At 51.1% G+C, this 15,452-nt stretch overlaps 1 protein-coding gene across 8 annotated transcripts in view; it reads left to right on the forward strand.

The window, feature by feature from the left end:
* Window positions 1–15,452, forward strand: part of TNS1 (tensin 1) — a 197,697-nt gene that overhangs the window by 17,807 nt on the left and 164,438 nt on the right. For 7 of the 8 annotated variants that reach the window (XM_067740635.1, XM_067740634.1, XM_067740633.1 and 4 more), the window contains one exon: window positions 6,117–6,154. The exons of the other annotated variant lie outside the window; for it this stretch is intronic. In XM_067740635.1, the coding sequence (XP_067596736.1) occupies window positions 6,117–6,154 (38 nt within the window). The remainder of the gene's footprint in view (window positions 1–6,116; window positions 6,155–15,452) is intronic. 8 annotated transcript variants of the gene reach the window in all.

The following is a 15,452-nucleotide window of genomic DNA, read 5'->3' on the forward strand; positions in this document are numbered from 1 at the left end:
TTCCTGTGTTCCCGAGAGGCAGGAAGCCACCCCAGGAGAGAGTCCAGGCAGCCCAGCAAGGCAGGAGTTGGCCAAGGGCTGGGGTTGGGGTGCAGTGCCCCACCCCTGCAGGTAACCTACAGACCCCTCCCCTCTAAGGTGCTTTCTCCTCCGTCTCAGGCCGCTGGCCTGGCCCTGCTGTGAGGGGGCAGTGTTGACACCCGTGGGCTGAGGTGGGGCTCCTGGGCTCCATGGAGTTTGGGTTTGACAGGGTCCCTCCCCAGGGGGCTTCATCTTGCAGGGTCACTAGCCTTCCGTGGGAGCTAGGGAAGGCTGTGGTCTTCTCAGGTGGGGTGGATCATGAGATGTGTGTCCAGGGAGGACTCAGGCATCTGAGGGATGCCAGGAGGGGGAGGCTGGAGTTTTCCTGCCCTCGTTCCCCTGCAACGAGAAATGGTACCCTGTGGAGTGGGCATCCCTGTCAACCGGGTGTTTCCTCAACAGCGTTTGGGATGTTTTCAGGGTTGGAACCTGGGTTCCCCCCTTTGTTGGTTGTGGGGAGGAAGTGGTGGGTGGTGACTATGATGGAGAGACTGGCTGGGGTTACACACACACTCTCACAGCTGGAAGAGAGCTTGCAGACCATCTGTTCCAGGGGTCGGAAATGCAAGGGCCTTCAGAGAAAAGCAGGCAAGTGAGTGTGGACAGCAGGCCCTGGTGGGGGCCCCAGGGATCCGGAGAGAGCTGCTCTGCTGGAAGGCACTCCAACTAAGAGAAGAATTCTTGCCTTTGTGACTTAAACACTGAGCCGGTTAATGAAGACAAGCGTGCAGGCCCAATCTACCCTGGAGGCTGCCAGTTGGCTGCCTTATTTTCTGAGCAGGAGTCTGAGACTCAGAGAGGGGAGTGACTTGCTTCAGGTCACACAGCTCTGATAGCAGTCAGGACTAGAACTCAGCTCTCCTGACTCGGGGCTCTTCCATATAACAGTCACGAAGGTGATGGAGATGCGGCTGATATAGCTAATTCTTATACAGAATATCCTCTGGGCTGGCCACGTATATTAACTCATTTAATTCTCACAACTCTGTGATGTAGATGCTATTATTACGCCCATTTTCGAGATGAAGGGATGAAGGCTCAGAGCGGTTAAGTAACTTGCCCCAGATCACAGAGCTGGTGTGTGACCTGCATCTGAGCTGAGAGCCAATGTACATGAAGCCAGGTAGGTAAGTGGGTAGGTGGAGAGCAGGACCCATGGACGAATGGATGAAGGATCAGTTAACTCCTTTAGTGCTCCCACTAGGCTTGATCATAGGTGGTGTTTGTCCTGAAGCACTTGGGAAGACTGACTATGGTCCCCACCTGCCTTCTCCCAGCAGGGGGTGGAGCTGAAGAGCGAGGCTCCCCGACCCTCACTTGTGTCTTTTCTGTTGCCCCAGAGTGTCAGTCCTGGTTCCAGGGGTTTAGGCTGGGGAGAATCCTTCCAGTTTGAAATTTACTATACATTTATTGAGCCCATCTATGCCAGACCCAGTGCTAGGGGATGGGGCAGGATACAAAGCTGCAAAGTTGAACAGGACCTCCCTTTCTGTCTTAAAGCAGTTGAATGTGGGGGAGAACCAATAATAAAGGAATACTTAGTCCTCCAAGGTGACAAGCACTTTCCAAGCGTTGTGGGCTGAGGATTCTTGGAGCACAGAGGAGAGAGGGACCATCTTTGAATTATCCAGGGAGGGACATTTTGAACTGGGCCTTGAGGGATGTATATGAGCTCACCATTCCAGACCTGAACCTTGTAGACTCGAAGTCTGTGTGGGGAGTTTGGTGGGGCAGGAACAGTTCTCTTTAGTGGCAGTGGCTGGAGGTAGAGGCAAGACTAGGCCATGTAGGGCCTTATAAGTGTGTTGAGGAGCTAGACAGAGGGTCTAAGCAGGGGTATAATGTGATCAGTTTGTACTTGAGAATGGCCTGTGACTCTGTGGATTGAAAGGAGACAAGGCTGGTGGGGAGAGGGGGCCCAGGGAAGGATAACTGGTCTGAACTGGTGCAGTGGTGTGGGAGGAAGGTTGGGATTCAGCAGCCTCTTTGGATGACTAATTGCTTGGTAGGGTAAGGAACGGGAAGAAGGAGTTACAGAGAGGAATATGCAGGTACCCAGGGAGCAAGGAAGGACCCAGGGGAGGGCCTCTGGTCTTTGTTCGCAGCATCAGCCTTTGGCCTCTTGCTTTCTGAGGGATCCTGTGCTCTGGTTTCTGTATTAGTTAGCTGTAGCTGCATAACAAATTACTCTAAAACTTAGCAGTTTAAAACAAGTACAGAATTATTCTGTCACATAGTGTCTGTGGGTCAGGGATTCATGAGTGGGGATTCATCCACGTAACTGGGTGGTTCGGACTCTGGGTGTCTCGTGAAGTTGCAGTCAAGGTAGCTGGGGCTGTAGTCATCTGAAGGCCTGACAGGGGTGGAAGATACGCTTCCAAGGTGGTTCAGTTGTGCGCCAGTCAACTTTGTGCTGGCTGGTGGCAGGTGTTCATTACATGGCCCTCTGTACTGGGCTGCTTGAGTGTCCTCATGACATGGTAACTGGCTTCCCCTAGACCGAGTGATCCAGGAGACAAAGGCTGAAGCCACCAGTGCCTTTGATGACTTAGCTTCAGAAGTCATATACCATCTTTTCTATAATATCCAATTGGTATACAAACCAGTTCATTGTGGGAGGGGACTGCAGAAGGGTGAGCATACCAGGAGGCGAGACACACTGGGGGCCGCCTTGGAGGCTGGCTGCCGCAGTTTACCTTTCTGTGACACATTTGAACGTGCCAGTGGTCTGAGAAGTGAGAAGCCAGCTAAACGGCATATTTCAAATTACAGCAGGAGGGATGCAGGTTAGAGAGAAGGAAATACTGCCCTATGGGAGAATACCTGAGACAGGTGACTGAGATTGTAAAGGAGCCTTCCCTGGAGGGGACTCAGGGCAAGAGGGTTTCCCTGGGGTTGGGAGCAGGTGCTTCTGAAAGGGCAAAAATTCATTTGTGGGGGCTTGACAACGCCTGCGCTGCTTGGAACCTGCCACTTGAATTCAGTTTGCTGAGCTTTTGTCTTTTGAGCTGGGGGCTGGGGGCTGGGGGAGGTATATTCCTTTGCTCCCCACTCTAGAGCTTTCAAGGACAAGCTCTCCGCATTCCAGCACGTAGGGAGAACTCAGCACATTGTACTGCAATTGCCCAATGATTTCCCCATCTGCCCTCCATTCAAGGGCATTTATTGAGTGTCTGTCCACTGTGTGACAGGCAGGCCTGCCCTGCAGGCCATTCACTGCCAAGAGTGCCTGCCCGAGAGAGCACCGGAATCGGTCCACATTTTGCTCACCAAGCCATGCGTCCAGGTACAGGGCTGGGTCCTCCTGGAGAACGAGCATCTTCTTGCCATTCCCACAAAGACAGTATAGTCAGTGTCCAGTGGGCTGGTCTGCCCAGAGGTTGGGACTTCTTCTAATTTGCACAGAGGTGCTGTTTGGTGCTGTTCGCTTGGAACAGACACTGTTCTAGCTGCTGGGGATACAGTGTGAATGAGACAGGCATGTTCCCTGCCGTCATCCGTCTGGTGTGGGGAGATATACTATATGTAAGTGAGCAGGAATTACCCCAGATGAGTTCAGACTGTGAGCTGTGCTAAGAGGATTTTATCAGGGTGCTGCTGAGAAAGAATAATGGCGAGCCTACTGTAATTTGGGTGGTCAGGGAAAGCCTCTTTGAAGAGATGGCTCTCAGTGGATTCTAGAAGTAGAAGAAGGATGTGGCTTGGTGAACAATGGAGAGATGGAGTGAGGGAGAGCTTTCCAGGCAGCCAGAACAGCAAGTGCAAAGGCCCTGAGGTAGGAAAGTTCTGATGCACTCTGTGAACGTCAGGAGTATGAAGTCTGATGCCGAAGAAAGATGCAGTCCTGGCTCTCACTGTGCTCCCAGTGTCTAGAGTGGGGTTGGGAGGCCTGGAGTGAACACTTAGGGGTGCCTTATTGATTGACTATGAGACACTGTGGGGAGGGTTATGGTTCAGGAAAAGACTGAGTGGGGGGGGATGATTAAATGGGGGTGCACATAAACTCCAGGGGAGATCTTCAGGTCAACTCAGCAAACATTTATTAAGCCTCTACTACGTACCAGGCACTGTATCTCTCGTGTGTGTATGTGTGTGTGTGTGTGTGTGTGTGTGTGTGTTTGTGAGAGAGAGAGAGAGAGAGAGAGAGAGAGCGAGCCAGGAGGTCCCTTCCTTGAAGGAGCCCACAGTGTAGGAACCAAGATGGTGCAGGAAATGGCACTCTGTGGTGATGCCTTCAAGGAGGAGGGAAGAGTGAGAGAGGCCTCCAGAGGAGGGGCCCAGGCCTTTTTCTTGAAGACCTGGCATTTGATTAGCAGAGGAAGAGGAAAAGTCCCTTGGTTTGGAGGCAGTGGCCCAGTGGGGCGCCTGCCTGACTGGAAGGGCCTTCAAAGCTCAGGCCACATGGCCAGAGGCTTTCTCAATTCCACATTCCTAGGCCAGAAAAGAAGGCATGGGGGTGGGGCTAGGCAGGCTGCCGGCGTCAGAGTGGAAACACCCTCTGCAGGGGCGTTGCCTGGGGTTGGGGGGGTGGGGCAGAGGGAGAAGCAGAAAGGCTTGATGGGTGGGTCTGACCTGACGTGGGTGGCTGGGGGCGGAGAGGTCCCCGGGCCGTGCGGCTGGTGGGGTCAGGAAAGCCTTGCGCATCACGGGCTGAACCACAGGCTGCGCTGGGGCCAGAACTAGGTGCTGGAGAACAAGGGCTGGCCAAGGTCACATCCTACACTCCACCTGGTGTGCCTCCCAGCCTCCCCCCGACCCCTACTCCCACTGACAAAGCAGAAGCCTTCGTGTGGGGTGCCTGGGAGCCTCTTTTGGCGGCTCTGGGCCTTCAGCTGTGCCTCAGTCTCCCTTCTGCGTTCTGCTGGGGATCTGGTTGGCTCGTGGTTGGAAAGGGGTTGGCTAACTGTAGATCCAGGAGGCAGGGCAGCCGACTGTGGTCCGGGGCTGTGAGGACTCGCCGTCAGGGTGGCTCCCTGTTCCCTAACCAGCGCCCCTGACCCACCTGCCTCCGCAGCCCAAGTCAGCGCAGGAACTCAGCTCAGGAGACCCCTCACCCATCTTCGGGACCTGGTGAGAGGGGCTCACCAAATCCTGGGTGGAGGGCCCTGGGGTTAGGGTGGGCAGGCTGGGACATTCCAGGCTGAGGGAACCCCACAGGAAATTTGATTCCAGCTTCTGGTAGTGGGAGGGCAGAGCAAGTCGTGTGTGTGTGTGTGTGTGTGTGTGTGTGTGTGTGTGTGCGCGTGCGTGCGCGTGCGTGTGTGTGTGTGTGTGTCTCAACTCACGTGTGTTTCAACACATAAAGTTTGTGAATCTGTGCCCACACGTCTGTGTACAGGCTGTACTCCGAGGTTCTCCCATGAAATTGTGTGTGCGACTCCCCCCCCCCCGCCCCCAGTCAGAGGTTTCTCCTTGAGCTTGTGAGTGGGTGTGCAAGGCTGGCTATGTGTGCACGTATGGCTGAGTGTATGGGTGTAAGTGGTTATTGGTGTCTGTGTGTGTGTGTGTGTGTGTGTGTGTGTGTGTGTGCGCGCGCGCGCACGCGCGCGCGCGGGCCTCTCCTGGACCATGAATTGGGTCTGTGTGACTCTCCTGGGGGGAGTGAGTGTGATCGTGGTTCCCGGGTGCCAGCTGCCTGCAGGGCGTGTAAGGGGAGAAGGTCCCCTTATTCCTAGCTCGGCTGACAAGGACCCTGGGTCCGGGCCACCTTTGCCCTCTGCAAGGATCCAGCGGCGGAGTCGGTTCCCCTCCTCTCCCCTCGCTCCTCCCAACTTCCCGCGGCCGCCCGAGGGGCTCTGGCAACGTGGTCTAGGCGCCTCCTCGGCCCGCGGGTTCGCAGTCCCGGGCGTTCTCGCCCCTCAGGCCCCGGGGAGCTGCGGCAGCCCCCCGCCCCCTCCCCTCTCCGTCCCTCCTTCCCTCCGTCCCTCCTTCCCTCCCGAGCGCGGATTGCGGGCGGGGGTGGGAGGAGATTTCGCCGGAGTTTCCATTTCATACCTCGCGGCTAAACTTTCTTTCTGTGTCTCGCCCTCTTGCAGTCTGCAGCTTCTCCTGTCATCGGAAATGCCAGGCCAAGGTAAGGGGCTGCGGGCCGCTGGCCCCGCGGGGGGCTTGAGGACCGGACGGGCCAGGGGTCACGGGACTGGAGCGGGGGCGCCGGCGGGCCGGGGGCGGTGCCCTGATCGTCCCCTCCTTCTCTCTTTGTTTATGCAAAGCTTCTGGGCCCCGGAGCTGGCTCAGGTCAAGGTGAAGGCGAGGGCCGGGGGCGGGGGCGGCGAGGGGGATGGGGGCGCGATGCGCAGGCTCGGCGGCTATTGGGGGTGGCTGGCGGGGATCGAGCTCCTGGAGAAGGGCCTTTGAAGGTATTTCCACCTAGTTCTCAAGGGGAGTGAATGTATGAAGGCGGAGAGGGATGCATTTCAATTCCCCCTTGGGCCGCGCAGAGCTCTAGTTGGCCGGATTTGGCCAGCCTAGAAAAACGCGGGATAGTGCCACAGCCATAGGACCCCGAGGGCGGAGAAGGGGATAGGTAGGGGGAGTGGGGGTGAGGTGGAAAAAGGTCAGAGGTCAGCGTCGCGCTGGGTCTGGAACCTCCTTGAGCGACTGTCCACTCTCTTCATTGGCGGGATCCCACTTCGGTGCTCAGTTTCCCCATCAGTGTTTCCTGGCTTGTCTTAGTGGGAGAGGAAAACAGGAGGAAAGAAAGACCAGAGGAATTGCTGGGTCCTGGCTGGCCAGGTTGGCTGGTCCCTTGCTGCATCCTCTCATGCTTTTGCAGAAGAGTGGTCACCTGGTGGCAGCCTTGGAGTAATGGGGGTGGGGGTGGGGATGACACCAGGATGGATTTTGATGGATGACTTGGGAAGGAAATTGTTCCGTCAGATGCGCTCAACTTTCTGGAGGTGGAAGTGCTCTGCCTCAACCTTTCATGTGCAGCCAGTCTACGCACTGTCCCCATTATTGTTAATATCCTCCCTGCCCTCTAACCCCTGCCTTTGCTGTTCACACTTAATCTTTCAGGAAGGAGTTCAGTGAATGGAAGGAAGGGGGAGGATGCTTCAAAAAGGAGCTTTGAGGAGTTGAGGCCCAGTGTCTGGTGCATCTCATGCTCTGCTTCTTATTAGCTGGGTGACCTTGGGCAAGTCATGTAACCTCTCTGAGCCTCTGTTTCATTCTCAAGGATATGGGAGTAAGAAAAGGTTATTATGAGGATGAGGTGGGATAATGTGTGTGACGTGCCCAGCACAGTGCCTGACACACAATAGGTGCTCAAAAACATAACAGGTAATTGATTATTATCAGTTGGTAGCTCTGAGGGCGGAGAGTTACATTGGAGAAAGGTGCTGATGGAGTAGGCCTCTCTGAGAGGGGATCCACTTCCTCCTGAGTGACCTTGCTCAAGCAGAGTACACAGCCTTGCTGTGGGGTAGGGGAGGGGTCTCTCCATCTGGAAACTCCAGGTTGGAGGGCTGTCCCGGCAGAAGTGCAAAAGGCCTGGCTTGTTTCTGCCACCTGGACAGTTTCTGCCCCTTCTGTTGTCTTCTGCTTTTCTGACAACCTCAGCCTTTTCTTCTCTGGGGGGGAAGTGAGTTTCTGCCTCTCCCTGCATCTCCCACCTTGTTCTCTTCATCCAGAGCAGAGTTTTTCCACCTTTAACCCCAGAACCTTCCGGTGTTCTTGCTCCTCCCCAATCAACCCCCCCCTTCCTGCACCTGTTTCTCTTAATAACAATGGACATTTGTACAGTGCTGTAGGCCTTAGAAAACACTTCAATGCGTTATCTGATTTTATTCTTTTAATTCTACCAGAGCATAAAACAGGCCGAAAGATCTCGTTGTTTTACAGATAAACCGAGGCACCCAAAGGTTGATTGACTTCCCCAATATCTCACAGTATAATTCCTCACCCATTTCTGTCCCTGGGCCTTTGCGCTTCCTTCTAAAATGTCCCTCTTGCCTAGGGGCAGACATTCCTTGATGCTTACCTGCCTTTCCCCCTTTGCCTTCCATCTCCTGCGGTAGTGGATAGAGTCAGAGAGGATAGGTGATGAATGTCCAGTGAAGGCCTGAGTAGGGTGAAAGGGGGGCCAGAGAGGCTGAGAGGTGCGACAGAAGATGGCTCCTTGCTGTATAGCTGCCTCCTGTGTGGACGCAGAGAGATGACAAAGATGGCTTCTGGGAGGCGTACTCTGCTTGGCAGTTCTCACATACGCTGGGGGGTCAGAATACACCAGGCTGCAGCAGCCCTGCTCTGCCCAGCCAATGAGGCTAACCCGGAGGGGAGAGGGGGCCTGGCAGGGCAGTGGCCAGACAGATAAATGGGGCTTTTTATAGGATTTTCCTCTATAGGAAATGGTACCCACTGGGGGTGTGAGCTCCACCCACCTGGCAAGTCTCTCCCCTAAAACTACAGATCTTGCTAACGCCCTGCCTTTTCCTCCTGCCGGGAAAGGGTGATGTGAGCCCCAGACCACACAGCAGAGCTCTGTACCCTGGATTTTATAACCAGATCAACTTGGAGGTCATCTCATCCATCCCCCTGCCTCTAGAAGGGATTCATTAAACCAATGTTTTTTGAGCTCTTTCCATATGCCAGACACTGTTGTCAGTGAACAAGACAGAGAAGGCCTCTGCCCTCATGGGACTGATATTCTCACAGGGGAGACAGACCATAACTAGGCAAACAAGTTATGAGGGCATCGAGCTAGAGCGGGGGCTAGAGAATGATTAGGCTGAGTGGCCCAGGACAACTCCTCCAAGGAAGTATTGTGTGCGAGGAGACTCCAGTGATGTTACATGATGATTTGAGAGATGGAAAGAGCCAGTGCACCCGAGGTGAGGTGAGCTTGTCACGCTTGGAAGAAAGCCGTGTGGCTGGAGAGGAGTGAGCACTGGCGGGTCCTAAGCGTGAGGCATGATCTGATCTCCACTTGGAGAAGGCCACTCTGACCTTGAGCAGGCAGAAGTGTAGGAGCAGGGAGGGGGGTCAGGAGGCGGCTGATGTCCAGGTGAGAGACGCTGGCGGCTTAGTCCATGGCGCTTGCCAGAAAGATGGTGAGAAGGGACCAGGCCTGGGATGCCTTCTGGGGTAGAGCCCAGAGCCTGGCTGTGGATGGGATGGGATGTTGGGTGTGAGAGTGAGAATGGGCTCAAGGATGACTCCCAGGTTTTTGGCCAGAGTCACCGGGTACACGTGGTTCTGTTTACTGAGGTAGATGAAGAGTGTGGGAAATTTCTAGGGAAGAGGGTGCCAGGACTTCTGCTTTGCTTGGTCTCTTATTTCACAGTTCTTTTCCCACACACTGGGGATTTCTTGCTGGTATTGATCCTCTCCTGTCCTCTCAAATTCAGCTCGCTCTGGCCACCCCTCTGGTAAGTGGCTGGTTCTAGATGCCTAAACATGCCTCCTTCCAGACTGTTGCTGCCTCATGAACCCATGGCTCTGAGAGGGGCTCTATGATTTATATGTTACAATACGATGTAACAAATTTCCCCCAAATTTAGTAACTTAAAGCAGCAACACACAGTTTCTGTGCGTCAGAAATTTGGGAGTGGCTTAGCTGGCCGGTTCTGGGCTGGGGTCTCTCATGGGGTGGCAGTCAGGATGTCAGGTGGGGCTAATGTCATCTGAAGGCCTGACAGGCTGGGGGATCTCCTTCTAAGATGGTTCATTCACGTGGCTAACAAGTTGGGGCTGGCTTTTGGCGGGAGGTGTCAGTTTCTTGACACACAGCCATCTCCATAGGACTGCTTGAGTGTCCTCATAACATGGCGCCTGGCTGCCTCAAAGTGAGTGATTCAAGAAAGAGCGAGGCAGAAGCCCCATGGCTTTTATAGCCTGGCCTTGGAAGACAAACAGTATTTCTACAATATGCTGTTCGTCACACAAGTCAGCCCCACCGAGTGTGGGAGGGGCCTATAAAGACATGAATGCTTGGAGGCGAGAATCACTGGGACCATTTGGAGGCTGACGACCACAGAGTTCCAGGGAGAGAGCAAAACTGATCGGGCTCTCGGGAGGTCTCGAGAGCGGTGGGAAGGGCAGGGACATAGGGATCAGACATACCTGGGTTTGAACTCCACCCTGCTGCCTTCCAGCTGTGTGAGCTGGGTTATAGAGGATTAAATGCACATTGACACGTGGTAGGCGTCTTCTTTCTTGGAACCCTAGGTGAAACTAGAAAGGAGCCCAGATATTCTGTGCCTCGTTCTTTGCCACTTGGACCTGCTTGAGAGAAAATGCTCAGTGCTGGTAGAGGAGGGCCCTTAGTGCTCAGCTCAGAGCAGATGTTAAATACATGTTCATTGCACTTGGGACTGTTGAGAGGTACGTTGCGCCCTCAGCTTCTAGAACAGGGCCTGGCCTGTAGTAGAGGTTCCAGTGAAGAAGTAAAGGAGTGGAATAAAGGAATGTTGAGAAACAAGAAGTTCTTATATAGGGAGAGGCCGAGGGGGTGGATGAGAGCAGGAAAGAGGAGCAGAAAAACCATTTAAAAATTCTCCTTCGAAAAGTTCTCCTACCTCCTAACACAAAGATGCTCCATATAGGGAATTCCCTGGCAGTTCAGTGGTTAGGACTTGGCGCTTTCACTGCCGTGGGCCCGGGTTCAATCCCTGGTCAAGGAACTAAGATCCCAAAAGCCGCATGGTGTGGCCAAAAAAAAAGATGCTCCCAAATAATAAATCTAGGCATTTACACTGTCTAGTTGGGGTGTAACTCACATACCGTCAAGTATACAAATTGATAAATTTGTACATATATATGAACCAGATCAAGATCTAGAACACTTCCGGCACCCCAGAAGCAGCCTTTATGCTCCCCTCCAACCAATATCCCCCAAAGGTAATTGCTAGTCTTACTTATACCATCAGAGAGTAGTTTTGCCTGTTTATGAACTTCATATAAATTGAATCATGCAGTATGTTTACTTTTGTGTCTGGCTTATTTCACTTAGCATTATCTCTGGGAGGCTCATCTGTGTTCTGGTGGGTTGCAGTGGTTCCTTCTTTTTTTATTGCTGTGTTGTATTCCAGTATGTGAATAAACCCCAATTTATTTATCTATTCCACTGCTGATTGCCATTTGGGTTATCTCCAGTTTGGGGCTACTGTGAGCAGACTGGCTCTGAACATTTAATCACCTGTGTCTACACTGAACTTTGTAATACACAAAACATTTTCCCTTACCTTCTCAGTCCTGGGAGGTGGGCAGGGCTCATGGGAGTCCCATTTTAGAGACCCAATGTTGAGGCCCAGGGACGGTAACCAACTTGGCTAAGGGGCACCTTAGTGCCAGTGGCTTTCTGGCACTGCCCTGGGATAAATGGTGGGGAGCAGCTGAGAAGGGAGGTGAGTCTGAGAGCAAGCCGGAGAAACAGAGACAAATAGAGAGAAGGGGCTGGTACAGGCACTGGCAACTCATCGTAGTTCACGGGAGCCCCACTCTCCAGCTGTCCCCCTAAATCTCTTGAAGGGAGCAAATTCTAAGCCTCCCTTAGTCCCCACCCTTAAGTCTCATAGGGGTCCTTATCTGTCCCCAATTGTTTCTCCTATTGAGGATTTAAAATGAATGGCCCAGGATTTGTCTTCCACTTTTATACACAGTGTGTATATACTCAGCAGATTTTCTTCTGTTTTGCTTTTCTCCTCACTTGCCTGCTATAGGGTTCTACAACCTCCAGATACATCTTATTCATTTGTGTATTTATTTATTATTTTAAAGGAGACTTTACATTTTAGGCTGGCTTTCGATTTACAGAAAATTTGCAAAGATAATACAGAGAGTTCCTGCGCAGCCCACACCCAGTTTCCCCTCATCCTGATACGTGTCTGAGAAACCCTTTTTTCACTCCTGACTTGCCCCCTTGTTTGAAATAGCAGTCCCAGCTGACAAGGGCGGCTCCTTCCAGCAAAATGCTAGCTGTCTATTCCATGTCAGATAAGAGTTAGATGAAAGGACCAGGTAGATGCAGGGCAGGCTGATTGCCCAGGCCCACACCTCAGCCTCCGGGCAGCCTCTTGTCACCTCGCTTCCTTTAGTTCTCCTGCCCTCTTCCCAGCCCTGGCGCCTCCCTGCCCTCAGCACAGGGAGGGGGGGAGGGGCGAGGGGGGTGAAGGGGGGAGGCTGCAGCAATGAGTTGGTCTCCTCCCCTGTACCAGAGGAGTTTAAATCCCATCCTTTAAGCTTGAAAGGAAAGGAAATCCCATAATTAACCCCCATCTTTCAGTCACATTATACATCACTCTCCCACTCTCTCATAAACACACCTGCAGCCTCCCTTCACAATTGTGTTGGAGGCCTGTTGTATTCTCCTGCTACCAGGATAGCAGGGTAGTGGGAGGAGGTTCATGGCTCCGAGACCCATCCATTGCTCTGAGCCCAGTGGAGTGCTTAAGTTCTTCGGCCTTGGAGACAGACTGTTGAGTTTAAATGCTGACTACAATAATAACTGGCTGTGTGACCCTGGGCAAGGTACTTAACCTCTCTGAGCCCCAGTTTCCTCATCTGTAACACAAGGATTATAGTAGTACCTATTTTGTAGGGCTCTATGATAACCCAGCTAAAATGCCAAGCTCAAAATTAAGTGGTCAAAATGTTGCTAATATTTATCATTTTGTATTCCTCCTACCTTCTTCTAACTCAGAAAAAGAGGGGAGATGGGAATTCCCTGGCGATCCAGTGGTTAGGACTCCACGCTTCCACTGCAGGGGGCATGGGTTCAATCCCTGGCTGGGGAACTTAGATCCCGCGTGCCATGCTGGGCCACACGGTGCCGCCAAAAATCCCCAAAACAAAACAAAACAAAACATGGTGGGGAAAAATCTGAACTGAGAGACCAGCCAAGCTTGCTAAGGGCACTGGTGTCAAGCAAGATGATGCTTGCATATGTTTTGCTTCTCTTCTCCCTCTCCACTATCAAGGAAGAATGAGGAAACAGATGGAGGTGAATATAGTGTGTCTTTTGCTGTTTGCTTGCCTCAGGGCACCTGAGATCTGTAGCAGTGGTTCCAGACCTTGTCTGTGCATTAGAATCACTAGGGTGCTTTAAAGATAATGATGCCTGGGTCCCCCTCCCCAGGGATTCTGATTTAATTGGTTTGGGGCATGACCTGGGCATTGGGATTTTTGAAAGTGGCAACCATAGGTGGGAGTGTAAAATGGCATAACCATTCTGGAAAGCAGTTTGACCATTCCTTATAAAGTTAAACATACGCTTGCCTTATGACCCAGCAATTCTGCTCCAAGGTATCTACCCAAGAGAAATGGAAACATGTCCGCTGAAAGGCTTGCCCATAAATTCATACCAGCTTTATTCACAATAGCTATGAATTCACAATTCACAAACTGGAAAAACCCAGATAGTCAACAGCAGGTGAATGGACAAACTGTGTCATAAAGGTCCAGTGGAATACTACGTGGTGATAAAAACGAATGAACTATTGTTACGCATAGCATCGTGGGTGAATCTCAAAAACACTGTGCTTAGTGAAAGCAGCCAGACACAAAAGAGTACATACTAGGTGGTTATATTTTTATGAAATTCTTGACAAGGCAAAACTCTCCTGGCAGAAAGCGGATTAGTACTTTCCTGGAGCTGGGGGGTGGTGGGAAGATTGACTGCAGAAGAGTGTGAGGGAACTTTTTTTGGGTGATACAGATGTTCTTTATCTTGATTGTGGTGGTGGTTACCCAGAGTATGGGTTTGTCAAACTCACTGAACTATATTCTTAAAAGGAAGGGATGCATTTATTTTATATGAATTATATGTCCATAAAGTTGATTTAAATAAAAGCTTCCCAGGTGAGTCCCCTTTGCAGCCAAATTTGAGAACCGCTGGTCTGCAGCTTCTGAAGACCCATCTCTGTCCTTGCTGTCTTGGTCAGCACCCAGCACAGTGCCAAGTGTGTAATAGTGCTTTCTGTGGTCAAGGGCCTCTCTTACTCTTTTTAAAAAAATAAGAACTTTCTTGAGATGTAATTCACATACCATACAATTCACCCATTTAAAGCATACATTGCTTTTTAAAAAAAATTTACTTATTTTATTTATTTATTTTTGGTTGTGCCACGTCTTAGTTGCAGCTGGTGGGCTCCTTAGTTGCAGCTGGCAGCCTCCTTAGTTGTGGCATGGAAACTCTTAGTTGCTGCATGCATGTGGGGATCTAGTTCCCTGACCAGGGATTGAACCGGGTCCCCTGCATTGGGAGGCGAATTCTTAACCACTGCACCACCAAGGTAAAGCATACATTTCAGTGGTTTTTTTGTATATTCAATGTTGTGCAACCATCACCACAGTCAATATTAGAGCATTTTATCACCTCAAAAAGAAACTCCATACACTAAAAAAAATTATTTTATTGAAGTTTAGTTGATTTACAATGTTCTGTTTATTTCTGCTGTACAGCAAAGTGATTCAGTTATACATTTATATACATTCTTTTTCATATTCTTTTCCATTATGGTTTATCACAGGATATTGAGGATAGTTCCCTATGCTATACAGTAGGACCTTGTTGTTTATCCATTCTATATATAACAATTTGCATCTGCTAACCCCAAACTCCCAGTCCATCCCTCCCCAGCCCTCTCTCCCCTTTGGCAACCACAACTGGGTTCTCTATGTCTGTGAGTCTTTCTGTTTTGTAGATAAGTTCATTTGTGTCATAGTTTAGATTCCACATATAAGTGATATCATATGGTATTTGTCTTTCTCTTTCTGACTTACTTCACTTAGTATGATAATCTCTAGGTCCATCCGTGTTGCTGCAACTAGCATGATTTCGTTCTTTTTTACGGTTGAGTAGTATACCACATCTTCTTTACCCGTTCATCTGTCGATGGACATTTAGGTTGTTTCCATGTCTTGGCTATGGTGAATAGTGCTGCTATGGACATGGGGGTGCATGGATCTTTTTGAATTATAGTTTTGTCCGAATATATGCTGAGGAGTTGGGTTGCTGGATCATGTGGCAACTGTATTTTTAGTTTTTTGAGGAACCGCCATACTGTTTTCCATGGTGGCTGCACCAACTTACATTCCCACCAACAGTGTAGGAAGGTTCCCTTTTCTCCACACCCTCTCCAGCATTTAAGAAACCTCATACAGTTTAACTGTCCCTCCTCAATCCCTCTGCTTCCCGCACCCCGGCCCCAGCCCTAAGCAACCACGAATCTGCTTTCTGTCTCTATGTATTTCTCTATTCTGGAGACGTCACATAAATGGAACAATAGAATGTATGTTCTTCAGGGCTGGCTTCTTTCACTTAGCATAATGTTTTCAAGGTACATCCTTTGTATGGCCTAATAATATTAGGCCATTGTATTAGGCTATTGTATGGGTATACCACACTTTGTTTATCCATTTATCCGTTGATG

This window comes from Pseudorca crassidens, chromosome 6 (genome assembly GCF_039906515.1).
Source record: "Pseudorca crassidens isolate mPseCra1 chromosome 6, mPseCra1.hap1, whole genome shotgun sequence".
Classification (NCBI taxonomy): Eukaryota; Metazoa; Chordata; class Mammalia; order Artiodactyla; family Delphinidae; genus Pseudorca; species Pseudorca crassidens.